Consider the following 19,203-nt stretch of genomic DNA (forward strand, 5'->3'; position numbering starts at 1 on the left):
CGCGTTTTTGCTTTATCTTTAATCTTACTAAACCTAAAGGTATGTTGGAGCCTTCAATAATTTGTTTTCTGTGAAATCCTTGTTTCTTTTTATTTCTGTTAAAAACAATGATGCCGTCTTAAATTTTTTTATAGTCAACAAATCCTAAGACCACTGTTTGATAATACAAATTAAAATAATTCAGTCTCCCAAAGAAAACTTTTTGTTTGCATATCCAATCTAAAGGATTTGTTTTTATGAATTGCAGTGGTTGACTCTTATATCTTATGTTTTGTTTTCTTGTGATATTCAGAAGAGAATTAAATGACTAAATTCAACACTTGAGAAACCTGAGAAAAAAATCATTCAAACCTGTCCAATATAAGAGATGAATATCTACAATCTGTGTTCAACCAATGTGCAAAGTTTGAATAATATAAAGATAGAAAACATTAAACTGTTTTTTTTTTTTTTTTTGACAGTTAAGGAGGCTCGAGGGTACAAAAATTTCAGTAAAAATTTAAACATTTCTTTTTTCATTACAAATTTTATTTATTACACTATTAATTGTTACTTTATGATATGGTACAAAAATCAACAAAAAAATTGATTCGTTTTGGCCCCAGATGACTTTTAAAATGTTTATATCATTGAAAAAGCTCCAAATTATCTGCCTTTGGTGCAAAAATGCCATTTTTTTGCATTAAAACTGAAATATCTTTTTTAACTCATCGGTGACCTATGTTTTTTATTATTTTTTACAAATAAGCTGTACTTAAACTAAATAATTGTAAAATTTAAGCGATTTCTGTAATTTAGTTCTTTTTTTATTTCGATATTACCTCTATTTCTCCTATTAGTGCAACAGAAAAAAAGTACTTCAACAAAAATGCATGCTTCTTTCGAAGGCAGATTGTGAGCTTAAATGAACAGTGACCCCATTTTTTAATTTTATTTTTCTATTAAGTATATGATAAAGTTAATTTATAGAAAATAATAGCAAAATCCTATATTTAAAAAAAAAATGGATTTATACCCTCGAGCCCCCTTAAGTGGTTAATAAAAATTCTAATGAGTTTATCCGAATTTAGAATTGACTCCATAATATGACCATTTCTAGACCATTGGTATATTATTAGGTCAAAAACACATCTTATCAGAAAATATAATTTGAATAATTTAAAATTTAAAACAAAAGTGAACACACTAAAATGACTCGCCTGCTTTACTTATTATGATTGAATTTAGGTTGATAGTTTAATATGAATCTTTTACAACAAGTTTCACATAAACTTAACATTATCAATGATCCATGTAAATGAGGTCAAGGTCAGATGAACCCAGCCAAACAGACATGTACACCTTATAATCATACTATACACCAAACATAGTTTATAGTATCTGAAAAAGATCTAATTACGAAAATTAAACTTAGATCAATAATCCATACAAATGAGGTCAAGGTCAGATGAACTCTGCCAGACAGACATGTACACATTGCAATAATTCCATACACCATATACAGCTGATCTATGGCTAATATCTGAAAGATAGACCAAAACATGTTCACTTAACAATTACCAATAAACTATGAAAACGAGGTCAAGGTCAGATGAAACCTGCCAGTCGGACACATACATCTTACCATCATTCCATACACCAAATATAGTTGAACTATTGCTTATAGTATTTGAGGTACTGACTTGACCACAAAACGTATCCTTGAACACTGATTCATGAATGAGGTCGAGGTCAAGTGAACCTTGTCTGAAGGACATGTAGACCTAGCAAGGGTCCCAAATACCAAATATAGTTATCCTCTTACTAATAATAAGTGAGTATATCACATGACAAAAAACTCAATAATTTTACAAGCAGTTGCTGAGCCATGAAAAGGAAGTCAAATACAATGGACATTTGACAGACGTTAACTTCGTAACATAAGGCATCTGAAGCATCCTGATCTTCTACCTTCTAAAATATAAAGCTTAATACAAATAATTTACACCATGGCTGCTAAAAAGTAATCCCTATCATGCATTCTGAGACTTTTCTTTGCAGGCTAGACAAAAACAATCATTTAAACATGTATTAATAACATATTATCCTTTTCTGCTTTAGATAATCTAATACTGTATATATCAATGGTCTAAAAGTAGCACTTTTTTCACTGAAAAATAAGAAAAACTTAAACAATAAAAACAGGAAAAATGTGCTCACAATATCACACTTTAACGTTAACTACCATGGTGTTCACAGTATAGGATGCTTGCCTCGCGAGTTGGAGTTAATGAGTTCGATCCTTGTTTGTGTCAAACCGAAATTGATATTCTCTGCTTCTCCTCTAAGCACCCAGCATTTAGGAGTAAGCGGTGTGCTGTCTCGTACAAAGCAGGGTTTATATTCATATTACATTAACATATACTTGTTCTAAATATGCATTTAATTTGTCACTGGAAGTTAAACATTCATCATCATCATTACCATGGTCAGTGACCTGTGAAATATGGTCAAAACCCTAACTTGACATATGTTTTAAAAAGATCACATGGTAATGATCATGTGGACTTCGTTACAAATTGATGTGATGAGAGCTTCATGGTAAACTACCTCAAAGCAAAACTTTTAACCTGATACAGGATGGATTAACTAACAACTGGACACATAAACCAGAAAACTTAATGTCCCCTATTATCGTAGAAGTGGCATAAATTCCAAATTAGCCGAGTCAAGACTGAGCAAGCTGGTCCTAATATTCTGTATGAATACAATTTTTGTGTATAAGGTTTTCATGCTGTCAACAATGACTATAATACAAGACAGTTTAACACCTATGTCAGAAGTCAAGAGACATTTGCTGCTGGCAAGACAAAAATAAATTGATCATAATAATTTATATTTTCACAAATACATGTATAAAATAATCTTATCACAGTTCCTGAGTAAAATAATATGATCTTATGTCTCTTGCATGGAGCACTAATTCATATTTGCTCTAATTTATCTCCTTCACAATTAGCAAATGAAAGAATACAATCTTTTTTCAAGTCTCTGATTCTACCAATTTCTCTCCAATGGATGTGATGCTGCATATCCTTTGTTTTTAAAAACTAAATCTGCTATTTTATGTATAGTTTCATCTGTATTTTCTGTTTTACCTAAAATATAAGTAAAGTATGGTATTGTAAATAGATGGCCTAGTAAATATGTGAGCAATGCCTTTTATTCTTGGATAAAAAATGCTTTGCTACGGGAAACAATATAAAATCATTGCCATTAAGTACTGAAGATTTTCTGACAGTTTCAATGAAATCGAGTCATATATATGAAATAATTTAGATATGTCTTATGACTATAACTTAACATTGATCACTGAACCATTAAAATTAGGTCAACGACAAGCAAGCTTTGTCTTATGGACATGAACTCCTTGTAATGATTCTATTTCCCAAATATAGTTGTCTTATAACTCATAACTGGATTAAATCATGAGATAAAAAAGTATTTTATGCAGTCATTGAACAATGAAAAAGACTCCAAGCACAACTGGCATATACCAGACAAAGTCCTGAGACTTCAAAAGGCATACTGATTTTTATAGTTTGTTCTATGTTGTACTGTTACACCACTGTCCCAGGTTAGGGGGAGGGTTGAGCGCTCACAAACATGTTTAACACCGCCATATTCTTTATGTGCCTGTCCCAAGTCAGGAGCCTGTAGTTCAGTGGTGGTCGTTGGTTCATGTCTGTCATATTTGTTTTTCGTAAATTGTTTTGTTATAAATTAGGCTGTTAGTTTTCTCAATTGAATTGTTTCATATTTTTCATGTCATGGCCTTTTATAGCCGAACATACGGTTTCCTATAATTGTTTACATCCACTTCATTTGAACTTTGGTGAATAGTTGTCTCGTTGGCAATCATACCACATCTCCTTATTTTTATATATATAGACCAGATATGAATTACTGTAAATTCAGAAATTATTGCGTGCATTTATTATTGCGATTTTGTCATTTTAGACTAAAATGCGATTTTAATTTTTGCGATATTGAGAAAAGTCCTGTTTAATTCATATAAAAAATTTCTAAATGCGAGTTTGAATTATTGCGATTATAACCCTGTCGCATTTTTTCGCAATAATAAAAACATCGCAATAATTTCTGAATTTACAGTATCCAGTTCTATCTTAAGAAATATAAAGCTTTAAGAAAATAGTTTTTGCTGCCATCACCACAGAATTAGCATATACCTTGTCTAACATCCGTCACAAATGAAACAAAAACTAAATGAAGTTCATAGGTACCTTTCAATAACTGCTGCATTTCATGTTTTATTCTTAAATCTGCTTCATAACAAAATGTATTTGTTATCAACAACTGCAAAGAAACAGAAATAATTGCATTTTATTACGTGTAAAGCTTAGAATGAGAAAAGTAGTACAGAAACTAACAGACTAATTAAAATTTAAAACTGATAAAAATCCATGATGCATCACAAAAAGAGTAATTTGAAAAAAAAATATTTACAAGGTATTCAACAATGAATAGCATCAAAACTTTAAAACATATCTTCAAAACAAGTTATACTTTTTAATTAGTCCATAGCTCTGGCCTTTGTTAGTCTTGTATCATTTTTAATTTTAGTTTCTTGTGTATAATTTGGAGTTTAGTATGACGTCCATTATCACTGAACTAGTATACATATTTGTTTAGGGGCCAGCTGAAGGACGCCTTCGAGTGCGGGAGTTTCTCGCTGCATTGAAGACCCATTGGTGGCCTTCGGCTGTTGTCTGCTCTATGGTCGGTTTGTTGTCTCTTTGACACATTCCCCATTTCCATTCTCAATTTTACTGATTACTTTGATGCTCCTTTAACTTGTCCTCTTACTTCTTAACAGTCTTATCTTAGCTTACACTTCTTTATAAGACTTCTCAGCTAGCCTTACTGTGAAAGTTGTGGATAATAATCTTTGTGATTAAAAAAAAAGCCCTTAATGGTGTTCAGAATTTTAACTTCAAAATCAATAGAAAATACACTTTCGCTTGGTTCATATGGACACCATGAACCACCAAATTGGTACACACACAAAACAAAGTTGTTTCAGTCTGAGTTGTCTTCCCTGTAACATATTTACCTCATGATCTGAGTTACGTAATCCTATAGAAAGAGATCGACTAGTTCTGGCTATACATGATGTCATGGCGTATAAATCTATCACTATGTTGGCTAATCTTTTAAGATCTAGTTGTTCATGTACTACTTTCTGTAAAGGTAAATACATTATTATTATAATTTTATAAGCCCTTTTCATATATGTGATTAGTTCACTGAATATTATTAAGATTGCAGTCTTTAATTTAGGAGAAGATATAATAGGATCCATTTTGCCTCCATGGATTCAAAACTCACAAAAGAATGATAAACATTAAATAACACACTATAGATGTTCACAAGACATTATTTAATAAAAGAACAGAGTTCCAACGTCTCCCACGTTGCACATATTTTATCTGTCCAAGGTGCAAATAATTAATGTTTCCAAGAGGCATAACTCTTTTTAAAATTATTGATCGGCATTGATTTTCGAACTCATCCAAGACATTGTTAATATAAATCTATGATATAAGTTTCATAAAAATCTGGCAAGAATTGTACACTTGAGAGAGCTCACAATGCTATTTTCCATATAATCATTATTTCCAAGGGGCACAACTCTTTTAAAAATAAATGTAATTTTCCACATAATTAATATTTCCAAGGGGCATAACTCTTTTAAAAATAATTGATCTGCACTGATTTTCGAACTTGTCCAAGACATTGTTTATATAAACCTATAATATAAGTTTCATAAAAATCTGGCAAGAATTGTTCACATGAGAACACCAAAGATGCAATTTTCCATATAATTAATGTTTCCAAGGGGCATAACTTTTAAAAATGATTGATTGGCACTGATTTTTGAACTCGTCCAAGACATTGTTGATATAAACCTATGATATAAGTTTCTTAAAAATCTAGTAAGAATTGTACAAATGAGAGCACTAAGGATGCAATTTTCCATATAATTAATGTTTCCAAGGGCATAACTCTGTTAAAAATGATTGTATGCGTGCAAGTCCAGATGGACGATGCCCAGTATTTCTATGCCCCTAGAACGCGTTGCGCAGGGGACAATAATCTGAAAGATGTCATACTCATTAGTGAAAGTGCACAAAGGCATGTTGGTGATACTGTTGACTTTTTCAATCATAAGTTTGAGCGACTCTACATTTTAGTACAATTGTAAATGATGTGAAAATGGATGAGCTACATTCAGGTTTAACCCATAATTTTCTTCTGAAGACAAGTCAGGAATGTTTTATATTTGTTATGGTGGTTGATATAGTCAAGCGTTTGATTTTGTTCTCCCTTTTTTTGTTTACCTTGGAGTTCAGTATTTTTGTTAATACTTTTGTTCTTTTACATTTTCACTACTAAAGCTTACTGATCAGCTGCTTAGAAAGTGTTGAACAAAGTGTTGCTGTGTAGCTGTTTTCCAGAGTACAAAAAATAAGATGTGATGTAGGTTTTAAATTATAAATTATAAAGATGAGATTATCAACAATAATCTCATATGCATTCCCTCACGAAAAATATTCAGTCTAAGATCGCATATTCTATACAACAAACACCAAGAAATCCACAAGAAGAATTAGATTTGATTACTATGGTAACCTTTATAACAAAAGTTTTCACATTTTACTTACATTTCCATATCTCTCTAATACTCTTTCTACTGCTGTCTGGAATATAAAGGTGCCTGTCTCTAACGACTGTGCAGCTGTCTACAAAATCATAATCAAAATTTACACCAAGTATATTTATATGACATGAACTTACACTTTAAAAAAAAACTTATATCAATCTATTATCATTATCATTTTGTTTTATATGCATGCTTTTGTGAATTTGTGATTTTGAATTTATTCTTTTTGATCAAACAGGGCTTTATTAATTCATAGATGTATGTAGCTTAGTCAAGCAAATACAAATTAAACAAGTGGTCCTAATCCAGATGCATTGCAATAGAAATAATTTAGGATGTTTTTCTCAGTGTAGCAGTTACAACAAATCAAGCAAACCCTTAATCTAGGATGTTATTCTATATTATATATGACATATAAAAATCAAACACACCTTCAGACTAGGATGCACTTCTTCATCCAAATGTAATTTTAATGGTGGCTTCAGTGGATCTGACATGACTCTTTTTTTCAATGTCCCAAAAAATAATCCAGGGTTGGCTAATGGATTTCTTATTTTTCTGCAACAAATACAGAAAAAGATAGTCTAATGATGAAAGATTAAAACTCAATGACATGCAGTTGCCTTGATGTGAAAAGTTCACCCAATGCACTCAAGCCTTAGTAAAGTCGGTCACAGAGATCTAATTTTGTTTGTTCTTCATTGCAACTCGAGACAATTTCAATGAGAAAATACAACTTTTTATATCAACTATAGTTCCTTAATCTAGACCTAAACGGAAAAAGAAAACAAGTCAGATGATGCCCCATTTTTTGCTAAATTCATTCCTATGTCATACAATACATGTACAAAAAAAATGTACTTCTATAAATTACGGTAACAATCATCATTTAAGGGCAATAACAACTATAAGGAGTTGTCTGACAATGTTGGTTGAAACAACCAGTATGTAGATATTGAATATTGTCAACAAATTTTGCCCCTGTTAGATTTTCTCTTTCTATAACAATTTCCTAAATAATAAACAATGCTTGCATTTTACCCCTATGTTCTATTTTTAGCCTTGGGGCCATATTGCTTGGCCAGAAGATTATCAGATAAAGGAGTTGTTTCACTAACTCATGATATTGACCCTAAAAGTTGGAAAATTTTTATCTGCGATAATGTTGTGAAAATTTTGGGAAAACATAAGTGAAAATGTCCAATTGTTTCGGTTAAGAAAGATTTTTACCAATTGCATCATTTGTGATGTATTTGTGACGTCATCAACGAAGGTGAATTTCAATAAAACATGATTTTTTGCCAGTTTTCTGAAAAATTAACAGTGGCGCCACACCTCGCCCACTAATGTGTTTGCTGAAATATTCTTTATATATCATATTCTTTAATTTTAAACAAAAATTTCAATTTGCGAGGGCACCACATAGGAAATCATTAAAATAGGTACAAAAAGGAATAAATTTCTAGAAAAATTGACTGAAACGAAATCTATTCCTATTTAGGGCTTATACATATATAAGTATAAAGTAGATTTGCACTTTTTTTTATCATACTTTCAAGGATAATACATTAAGGAATACACTCACAATAAATTTACTCAAACACTTAAAGTTTCGAAAAATACACCTTTACAGGGCCATTTATTGGGGTTACTGGCTTTACTCCTCTTTAAAACTAGATATCCCAAGCATGATTGGGACCAAGTTTCAATTTGGCCCGTAGTTTCAGTGGAGAAAGTTTTTATCAAAATTAATGGAAGACCACAGACGATGGATGCCAAGTGATGGTAAATGTTCACACTGGCCCCAAGCAGCCAGTTGACCAAAACTTGCATTAAATTTAATGATAAACTCTAGAATGACAAATCTGAAATTTTCAACATTTAAAAGAACTATTTTTGCCAATCCGAAATTTTTTTTTAAAAAAGTTTGAATTAAATTGATCCAAATCAAAAGGCTTTTTTCATCATTTGAAATATTACATTCAAATTTTATAATTTTATAAAATTTGATCAAAACATTCTCTAGCTATGCAATATATGGACAAATGGACAGAGATACATACATATTGCAGGAAAGATGGACAATTGTATACAAACATACAATCCTTAAATTAAGTGTGCATATAGTTATTGAATTTACTATGTAGATTTTACATTTTCCAAAATTTTGACTTGCATATTACAAGAAAGTATGAAATTGTCAGGCAAATAGGGCAACAGCCTAACAAATAAATCATATAATAAAAACAAATACTTGACTAGTTCTTTCAGCTGTTTTCCAGCATGCTGACAGCCTTGTAGGGCAACAAACATTCGTAGAATTTCATTTGTTCCCTGAAAGAAGGAAAACAATATTCAGTTTTTACATAGACTTTTATTTAATATACACATCCTCAGGTAAGATTCTAAAACTGTGAATGTCTCATCAATATCCATATTGCTGTTTAGGAGGAGTTGCACTTACAAGTTATTGCATCATAACGTAAATTTGATTATTTCCATTTTAACATGCAAGATGGGGATAATATTCCTTTACACACATACACTGGTACTGTTTTACAACTTATAAGTTTCATCAAATGAATTTGATATGTGGACGGACAAGCTGATTACTTTTGACCATCCTTCACTTAATTGGTAGGGCCCTAATTATCTCACCTTTAACATTAAGACAAGGAAAAATAATCTGTAATGCACAGCCTTTATTTCTATTCTACAACTGTGTAAAATTTCATCAATATGCATCCAGTTGATTATGAGGTGTTGCTCTTACAAAAAACTAGGACCACATATTGCAATATTGAATTAAGTCAATTTTGATTATCTCCCCTTAAACATGTTTGAACAGGATTATATTTCTTCATGCGCATCCTCTGGTAACAGTCTTCAAGGAGACAGTCTCCCCTTCAACATGTATGACAGGGATAATAATCCTTATACACATCATCAGGTAGTGTTCTACGACTGGAGGTTTCATCAATATCCATCTAGCTGTTTAGGGGGAGGAGTTGCATTGACCAGAGACATTTTATAGAATAACTAATCCAAGAATTAAAATATTCAACAAGAGACTAAACAGCACATTAGTCCACGAATGCACGTAACCCATGGGTTAATTATTAGTGTTCTTCTGTCAGGAGTTGAATATTTTTCGATATTTTAATTCTTGGATTAGTTAATCCTTTTATTACATTGACCGTGGACTTTTTATTCTACGCATTCTCAATTGTTTTGATGCCACTTCATTGACAGCTTCTTGACAACACACATTGTTGTATGACATCAGGGGAGTGAAATTATCAGATTTATTTTATTTCACAAGGAAACAGGGGTTCAAATTAACATTTGGTACTGGAAGGTCCAGGACCTTTGACACTCCAAACTGAAAGGTCCACAACCTAAATCCCAGGTCCTACTTTTACATGAAATATTTCATAACTCAATAAGATACAAAATTAATGTGCTTTTGGAGTAAGGTTAGTTTGTTTCATCATATTTGAACTGCATGTGATGTTTCGTTTCTCATATAATGGGCTATCCAGCAAATAAACAGTTTACAACCTTCAATATTGAAGTACTGCTTACACATCAACACCATTTTTGCACTGGATTTCAAGAATAAATTCATAGTCACTGAAGGGTTTCCCTTTTTTTCAATACTGTATGCAGTGTTGAAAAGAACCTTATATCTATTTAACTGATCAGGCTTACATTGCTATTGAGAATACATTGTCCAAGTTTAGTGTCTGACAATTAATCTTAAGACTTTAAATTTGGGTCACTTTCATGGATCCACTGCTTTAAACAAGATAAATGCTGGGGTGTCACTTCGTATATTTTAATTGGGTCTATTTTAAGATTATGTGTTCCCCTTACAAGTGCACTTTCTTTTTCTGAATGGGTGGGGAACTTCTGGCAGTATGTGCATGACATTAGACCAGTTGATTCATCAAAATAAAGCCACGGTTCGATCGATTTTCCAGTGGGGCTTAAATGTCCGTTCCTGTTTTTCACGATCGCATTTTTGGTCTTTAGTGAGATCTTCATTTGATTTCTTTTGAAGACCTTGAAGACACAGGCACTTGTTTCTATCCATGGGAAGGTTGAATATCCTTCTATATTTATGGATAGTCGACCTTCCCATGGATAGAAACAAGTGCCTATGGTTGAAGACCGTTCATAATCTTCAGGCTTTCTCTTGGAAGACGTGACACCAAAGTGAAACGGACTCATTTTGTTCGAAAATGTCTAAATGATTAAATGATTTGTCACATGACTTCTCGCAACTATTTATAACCTTGTGTTTCCAAGAAATACAAGGTTAAAAATAACTTTTATCACTCGTCGGCAAGGTCAGGGATGAAACATTTTTTTATCTCAATTTCAATAATAATATGTCTTAAAAATGACGATACAGATGGTTAAAAAGGTCAGCAAAGATCATTTTTATTTCCTTTAAAATCGAAGGTCCGTCGGGCATAGCTAGTAACCAAAACGATAGTCCGATTGCAACAGTGGAAGGTCACGGACATCGGACCACCCCTAATTTGAACCCCTGGGAAATCACAGCAATTCATTGCAACCAATATAATAATACCAGGTATCACTGATATTGAATTTTGAAGTAAGTAAATTTGTAAATCTTCTGTTTAATATGTGAAAACAGGATTTTATTCTGTTCTGCACATCCTCATATAATGTTCTATCAATATCCTTCTAGCTATTCACAATATTTTCTGACGTTGTCAACTCTGTATTTAAACCAATGGCTTAGATAATTTTGTATCTTACCTCAAATATCATAAGGATTCGTCCATCCCTTAATAAGCGTTCATATGGATAATCCTTCATGTATCCTAAACCTCCTAATATTTGTAAACATTCATTGGCACAAACCCAACAACCTTCTGAACTGAAAATCTAAATAAAATACCACAGTTTAAATTATAGTCACCAATAAAATAGAATTTCCTGGTATACTTAAAGCTCTTCTATGGAGTACTGTTTCTATATTGTCTATAGAAAATAAAATGTTTTATGGAAAATTGCTTTGATATGGCCACATTTTGGTCAGAGGTAAAAAAAAAAAAAAAAATTACAGAGCACCATGGGTGCATAAGTCTAGTTGCAATCTACAAGAAACAGACTTTTAAGTTGAATACTTTAAAGACTGAAAAGTCTGCTGACAATTTATGTAAAATGTTTGGAAACAAACAATTGCCCAATGATCAGTCTTTCAAATTGCTGCCATCAACTTAATCTTTAACCTAAAAATCAGTGGGTCTTTTTCACCCCAAAGATATATTAAGCTCTGATTTATGCTTCATAAGATATTGCCCTGAAATTAATCTTTTAAAAAACTTAGTGTAATTGTGACCTTGACTTATGACCTACTAAAAGGTTGGGCATATGGTTCAAAGTTAGCATCCAAAACCAAAATTTTGCAAAAACTACAGTCTTTAAACAGCTGAGGTGACCTTTCACTCTGACCCTTAAATCAATAAGGGTTTTCCTCTTCCCATGGTGCATTATCAAGCAAAGTTTGGTAATAATCTTGACACTTGAAAGATTTTATCTGAAAACTGAAATGTTGATGTCCAGTCACCCAGACATCCAAACAGCATTCATCGTACTATTAGTCAAAGATGTACAGTGTATTGTTCTTTTTACAATTTTATGCCCCCGGCGTTTGCGACAGGAGCATTGAGTGTTATCCTTGACCGTCCGTCTTTCCGTCCCATTTTCATTGCAAATCTTGAGCAGGGCATTTGTGTCCTCCGACACATTCTTCTTTTATTTTTCTCAATGTCTCAGTATATGAAAGTTTTTGGTAAATGTTATCTGAAATCCTACTTAGCAGTGTTTAGTTTGATATACTTAAGATAAAAAAGAGTAGAGAGGTAATCTGCAAACATATCCGTAATTTCATTTCATATGATTCCTTGTGAATTTTACTTTTTTGTGAAAGACTACAATGTCTTTGATAGAGAAATGTATACTGAAAAATTCGAATTATCAAAATTAAAGATTTAAGATGTACGAAGGAATGTGGGTCAACTGCCAACTCCAAATAAAATAGACATAACTTGTTCAGTCTATGTCTTGGTATGGAAAATCCCCTCAAAATCTATACATGTATGCAGAGATGGTTAATGTCACTGATAGTTTTTAATAGACATAATTTAACTTATAGTTATCTCCCTTTACCTTTATTTTGGAAGTCAAACTGGTTGAATTTCTTATTTGAATAACCAATTATACACGCCTTAGACAAATAAAAAATGTTCAGAGACAAATTTTTTATGTTTAGCAGTCAGTAAAACAAGTTGTATAGCAGGTGCAGGAACTTTAATTCCTTTCAAAGAATCTGAGCATGACTGGTTGACCTGTTGAATACTGTAAAGTAGTTTTCAAGGAGATCAGAATTAATTAAAGGACATGAATGAGTACAACGATGCAGATGACAACAACACAAGATGACATATGTGATCCCTATGTGTAGCTATCTACAACCAGACGCTGCAGGTGATACTTTAGTCAGTTATAGCATTTAGGTTTACGTCATTTCAAATTCAACTCTGTATTGCCTAAACTAACCTTTACAATAGCAGCCTCTAATGATAAATCTGGTTGCTCATATGCATCTAAAGTTCCTGCTGTTAAATATGCCATACTCTCCATAACATATGTTGTAATAGCTAACCTTGCAAATTTTTCCTGAAGAAAAAAACGGAAAACATTAAAGTCGATCTTGTGATCAAAGATCAACTTGAAATACATTTGAATTTTTTAAACTAATGAAAAAGAATGATGTATACCTTATGTTGATACACATATGTATTTGAATACAACAAGAAAATAATTTTTGGAATGTTTTTCATTCATTTTATTTGCTTTTATATCTTTTAAGTCTTTAGTTCTGTTTAGGTATAAATAACATTCAGTATTTCAATGTATCTATTTACAAAATCAAAAGAAATAAACAACAGAGGCTGTCCTTACTAGTATATTTTGCTTTTATCATTTAGAAAATTCATTTTCAATTGTTTTTTGTTTTTTTTTTTAAATCAAGGATTAAACTACTGGAGTGTTTAAAGTGAAATTGACTAAAACCACACTCAACAAGTATTGTATTGTCTATATGACGCTATAAAATTATATTTCATTTTGGAAGATCAAGGGCTGGGACAGTATAAGTGCTATATATGAAAATTCAAAAACAACATGTATTTCATAGTCTTAACTTTAAATAAAAAGTTAAATCCATTGGTTGAGTGTTCTCTATTTAAATATCATCTGAAAACACCCCCAAATAATCTTTGGAAAAACAAGGGTATAACTATAAAATAGAAAAAAAAAAGAAATCAGTAAAATCAAACTCAACTGATTTTTATGTTGCTGCCCATAACACTCCATAAAAATTTCAATCCAATAGACTATTTTCATATTACCTACTTTTGACTCCGAAGTTTATATTTTTTCGACAGGTTACCTACTCTGTGGTTAGACATTCTGGTACCAAGTCAAGTAAGAGCAACCTAAAGAAGTAAAATCAAGCTTTCAATCAGTACAATTTTTGGAGAAAATTAATTACAGCATTTTTTTTTTAAACTACAAAATCATCGGAAAACAGTAAACTTTCCACCTCAAATTATACCGATTATATATTTGATTTTACTTATTTTTGGTTGCTCTTACTTGACCGAGTACCAGGATGTCTTACCACAGAAAAGGTAACCTGTCGAAAAATTATATAATCCGGAGACAAAAGTCTGTAATATGAAAATAGTCTATTAGATGAGGGGTTCTCGGTTCATCCTCTGGAAAACCAAAAAAAATACTTCTGAGAGATATTGCCCAGATTCTGTTCTATAGATACTTACTCTTCTTAAATGAAATTTTAAGAGAGATTGTAAACACTGTGTTCTAAAGAGACTAACCTTTATAAGAGGAAATTCTGACAGATATTGTCCAAACTGTGCTCTTGTTGTAGCATGCTCCGCTACCATTCCTTAATTATAACAAGAGAGAAGATTAAAACTAAAGTACATTTTAAATTAAACATCTGCAACAGGAGCACAAGATATGCCTGACATATGCAAATTGAAAAATTGCTGCAAAACCGACTAAAATCTGAAAGTAAACAAACTAAAACAACTGAAAATTTTAAATCAAAAGGGAGGTTACCAACCCTAATAACAGTACAATGTTTCAGTGAATCAATCCAAGAATATTCATTTTATAGTGCAATATGTAAAATAATATGCCTAAATCTGACTGTTAAAGATTTGTTACTCTGATTTTTTTTCACTATTAAAAGGCCTTTCTTTCATTAATTTAGAAATACATATTTTGTGCACCATAAAAATTTCATGAAAATAACTGAAGACTGAAGTTGAAAGACATTCAAGTTATATGCATCTGGTGCAGAAAAATTGGTACCGTTAATGTTATTATTCGTCAAAACTGTAAAAGGTTCAACATAATAGAGACCTATTATTCACGTGTCCTAATAAGAAAAACAACAACTGAGCACTACAATTTTGTTATTATTTCATGGTAAACCATTGTATGCCCTTATCTGAGATTTAACATAAGATAAGGATTTCTGTTAATACACAGTAATCCATATAAATAAATTTATGCTGTTTACACCTATGTTTTATCTTTTGTACATGTTGTACTGTCAGCTATTTACTCAGCATTTGGAAGTGACATTTCTTCTATTGTTGAAGATGATAACTAACAGTAGACATATGGCTTCATTTGATATAGTTCTGACAATTTTTTTTTAGCATAATGGCCTAATATTTCTGGTGAATATTTTTCATATATTTAAGGATAAGGTTTTAAGCAAAATTGTGTCCATACTGGTGGATATACAAGTAACAAGGGGGTAGGTAGGGGTAATGAATGAAATTTTGGATGAAGTTTTGGATGCTTTAGCCTTTTTTCCTTAAAATGACTAATATTGGTCAGATTTATTACTTTTTTAACATTGGCCATCAGTTAGAGGTGGGGTCAAATTGTGTGAATATGCTCAATAATTGTTTACCAGTTTTTATCAGGAATGTCCAAGGAATCATTCAGTCCAAGTTTGACCATAATGGTTTCAAAGATAAGCCTTTTTCATTAGTTTATGGAGGACAGAAGATATAACAATAGATCATGAGCAAATAATAGCATAGAATATTCTTGTTGCCATGGAATATTTAATTTTGGTTCCTCCTCTCATAATATGCATAAAATATTTGCCTTGGACAAAAACCAATCAACAAACAAATCATCACTTTGAAACTTTTACACTTATTAATTATATATCATTTAAGGGCATACAATAGAGTCACAGGGGAGGTAATGACATCGCTAACGTAAAATTTTATTTTTCACGACGTCAAACTGTGACATATCGGGAAAAGATCCATTTTTCGACTGATATTTATCATTCAAACTGACTTAACTTGAAAACGAGTTCATGGACCCCTCTTTTTTTAAAATGGCATCTGGCCTGATTATGTATGAAGGTTATTTGTGCCAATTTTTCTAAACAAATCACCGATGAAAATCTTATAAATTAGATAAATATACAGCAAGAAATTCCGTTGTTTGACTAAAACCAGGAAATGTGATAAAAATGAATTATTTCCAAAGAATTATTACACAAATTCAAAGCAAACTTATGTAGAGAAGATATTCCAAATGTTTTTACAAACATCCACTAGCGTTTTTCTTTTGAAACAAAAAAGTTAGGTGTGTCTTTCCAAAGGAAAGGAATGTCCAAGAAACCCAAATTTCCAGTAAACGTCCAAATTTTGACCCCATTTATCTCTAAAAATAGCACATGAAGGTATATTTTTTGTTACATATTTGAATTGACTAAGTGGAAAATAGCTTGTATGCAAACTTTCGTCAAAAGTACACCGTGGGATCAAAACTGTATTGTATGCCCTTAACAAGGTCAAAAGGATTAGATAAGCAAATTTATGAAAATGATTTTTTTTCTACACTGGTAAAAAAAATTTGTTTTTATTCAAATAGGACTGCACTTTCTGCATTTTGTTATTAAAATCTTTCACTATGTTTTTTTCTTTTGTTGACTTCACACATACCCATCATTTTCTTGAGAACGCCTGCACCAGAACTTCCCATACTAAATCTTCCACTGTTCAAAATGTTCATTGCAACCTTCAAAATAGAGTGAAAATACAGGTAAATGAAAATGACACGTTACATACCTCCATACAAAATTTGGTTGACCTATGTGAAAAAGGAGATATATACTATATCATATCATCTGTAGTTGTTTACATCGCCACTCTTAAAAAAGTTATACATGTTTCATTTCCATGGTAAAAAACACAAATGAGAAAGTTTGAACAACAAATGCTACAGCTATTATGATGTGAAATGATGTGAAAGGTTTGTTTGTTTGTTGGTATTTAACATCACTTTCAGCAACCTTGGCTTTATCATGGCAGTTATTTTTATTGGTGGAGGAAACCAACATACCCATAGAAAACCAAAACCTTCAGCAGGAACACAAACAATCTGATGTTAAAAGCTATTCTGCAAATCAATAGTAGCAACTGAAACATATCATACCATAATTTGTATCAAAGAACTTCTTATTCTAGATTTTTTGGGGGTGTTTTCAGATGATATTTAAATAGAGAACATTCAACCAATGGATTTAACTTTTTAACAATTGCCTGATTAGAAAAAAAAATGGATACCAATAAAACCGGAGTTCCTGAGGTTGATTAAAATACTTTCTTGCTGTATTTATTGCACTAGCTTTAATTACATCCTTCAGGTACAGCAAGTTTCATTTAGTCTAGCGAATATATTTCAATAAGGTCCAATTCATTTAAACATATTAAAATAGCATGTCTATATCATTGAATAGTTGAACTAAACTTGTGTCTAACCTCTCTCAACCTAGAGTAATGTCTTATACAAACTAATTCATGCTTACTTATAACCCTTATATAACCCTGTTCTGGGTGTTTTACTTGGTCTTTTGTTGACATTCCTAAGAGTTGGTTATTTATGGCCTCATTTTGTACCATTATCCTTAACACTATAGATATATAACATGTATAAGATTATATTAATCATTAACATTCACTTCCCCATCGCTGATGATCAAAGTAAACAAAGTCCTTGACTTATTGGATGTAAAATTTTTCCTTGTTGTAACTCTTACCTTAAATCCTCCTCCAACTTCACCTATAACATTTTCTATAGGTACAGGAGTGTTGTCAAAATGTACTTCACAAGCTTAAATACAAAAATTAATCACATGTTATTTTTTTAATTTTTCAAGTTATCTTTGTATCAAGAATATATAAAAAGACAAAATTTTTCAAGAAAGGATCCTGGACGTTATTGTATTTCTTGTAGATAAATAACATGCTTACTTTGTTTTATCAACTGATTTAACTGTCAGTTGTCATTACTATAAACATCTTTTGTACACATAAAACTCATATACAATTTGCATGTCCTGATTTATGATCTGAGTGAAAAATATTGTCCTAGCTGCTTATAGATGTAACCTATATCATAAGGTTTGAACCTACATATATAACATTGATCCCAAGTTTGTCTAATCTGTTTGGGGTTACATTTTTTAAACAAAGGAAAACTACTATTTTAACAGACATCATTGTCCATTAATAATACAAAAGTTTTTGCTGAAAGCTTTTCCTTTGATCTTTGAGCACTGCTGTATGTTTTGTTATTAGCGACAGCTCCAGAATCTCAGTAAATAATCAAATTAAATACTGTCTGTACCCAAAAGTTCTTTTAAGGCCAAAATAATATTTCAGGGGGCTCTGTTTGACAGGTCACACACTACATACAAGTATACATCATAGTGCCTCATATGGATCTGAGTTTCTAAATAAGAGTGGTGCCAATCTTTGTGGTAATGCCATCATTTTTAGCCTCCTATGTTACAAAGCTTAATATAACTATATTGAGAATAGAAACATCACTTGTCATCGGGTGATAGAAACATGTTCATCATTTCTTTAAACACTTACTGTTGGAGCCTCTGATTCCAAGCTTGTCTTCTGGTTTACCATTAGTCACCCCACCAAATTCTCTCTCAACAATAAAGGCTGTCACTTTATCAACTTTTTCTCCCTGTATGGAATAAAAATTAAATTACAAAAAAAAAATATAATCTTAAAATTAACAACATTTTTCATTTAAATTTGGAATCATGATAAACTAGACTTTATAAGAACTTAACGTTGATGCACAGTACACCACAAGAATATCTAAGACACCAACCTTTCTCACCATGATTGCGCCAAATTCTCAGACATTTTTTTTAATTACTACAACATCAATAAAATAATTACCATTTGCACAATGTCATAAAATAATTACAATTTGCACTAGCTCACAAATTAATTACCATTCGCACAATATCATAAATCAATATTTGCACAATGCCAAAAACTGAGGAC

General features: G+C 31.6%; 1 protein-coding gene across 1 annotated transcript in view; it reads right to left on the reverse strand.

Moving 5' to 3' along the window:
* Window positions 1–2,858: 2,858 nt before the first annotated feature.
* The window catches only part of LOC127710426 (complex I assembly factor ACAD9, mitochondrial-like), a 53,060-nt gene continuing 36,715 nt past the window's right edge, over window positions 2,859–19,203 (reverse strand). Inside the window, exons 7-18 of the mRNA XM_052216257.1 lie at window positions 18,772–18,874; window positions 17,931–18,004; window positions 16,834–16,909; window positions 14,665–14,735; window positions 13,322–13,441; window positions 11,516–11,644; window positions 8,979–9,058; window positions 7,156–7,282; window positions 6,726–6,803; window positions 5,114–5,242; window positions 4,284–4,356; window positions 2,859–3,137 (exon numbers count right to left, since the gene is read on the reverse strand). Coding sequence (XP_052072217.1) covers window positions 3,037–3,137; window positions 4,284–4,356; window positions 5,114–5,242; window positions 6,726–6,803; window positions 7,156–7,282; window positions 8,979–9,058; window positions 11,516–11,644; window positions 13,322–13,441; window positions 14,665–14,735; window positions 16,834–16,909; window positions 17,931–18,004; window positions 18,772–18,874 — 1,161 coding nt within the window. The 3' untranslated portion in view covers window positions 2,859–3,036. The remainder of the gene's footprint in view (window positions 3,138–4,283; window positions 4,357–5,113; window positions 5,243–6,725; window positions 6,804–7,155; window positions 7,283–8,978; window positions 9,059–11,515; window positions 11,645–13,321; window positions 13,442–14,664; window positions 14,736–16,833; window positions 16,910–17,930; window positions 18,005–18,771; window positions 18,875–19,203) is intronic.

The sequence above is a fragment of the Mytilus californianus genome, unplaced genomic scaffold (assembly GCF_021869535.1).
Source record: "Mytilus californianus isolate M0D057914Y unplaced genomic scaffold, xbMytCali1.0.p SCAF_1, whole genome shotgun sequence".
Lineage (NCBI taxonomy): Eukaryota > Metazoa > Mollusca > Bivalvia > Mytilida > Mytilidae > Mytilus > Mytilus californianus.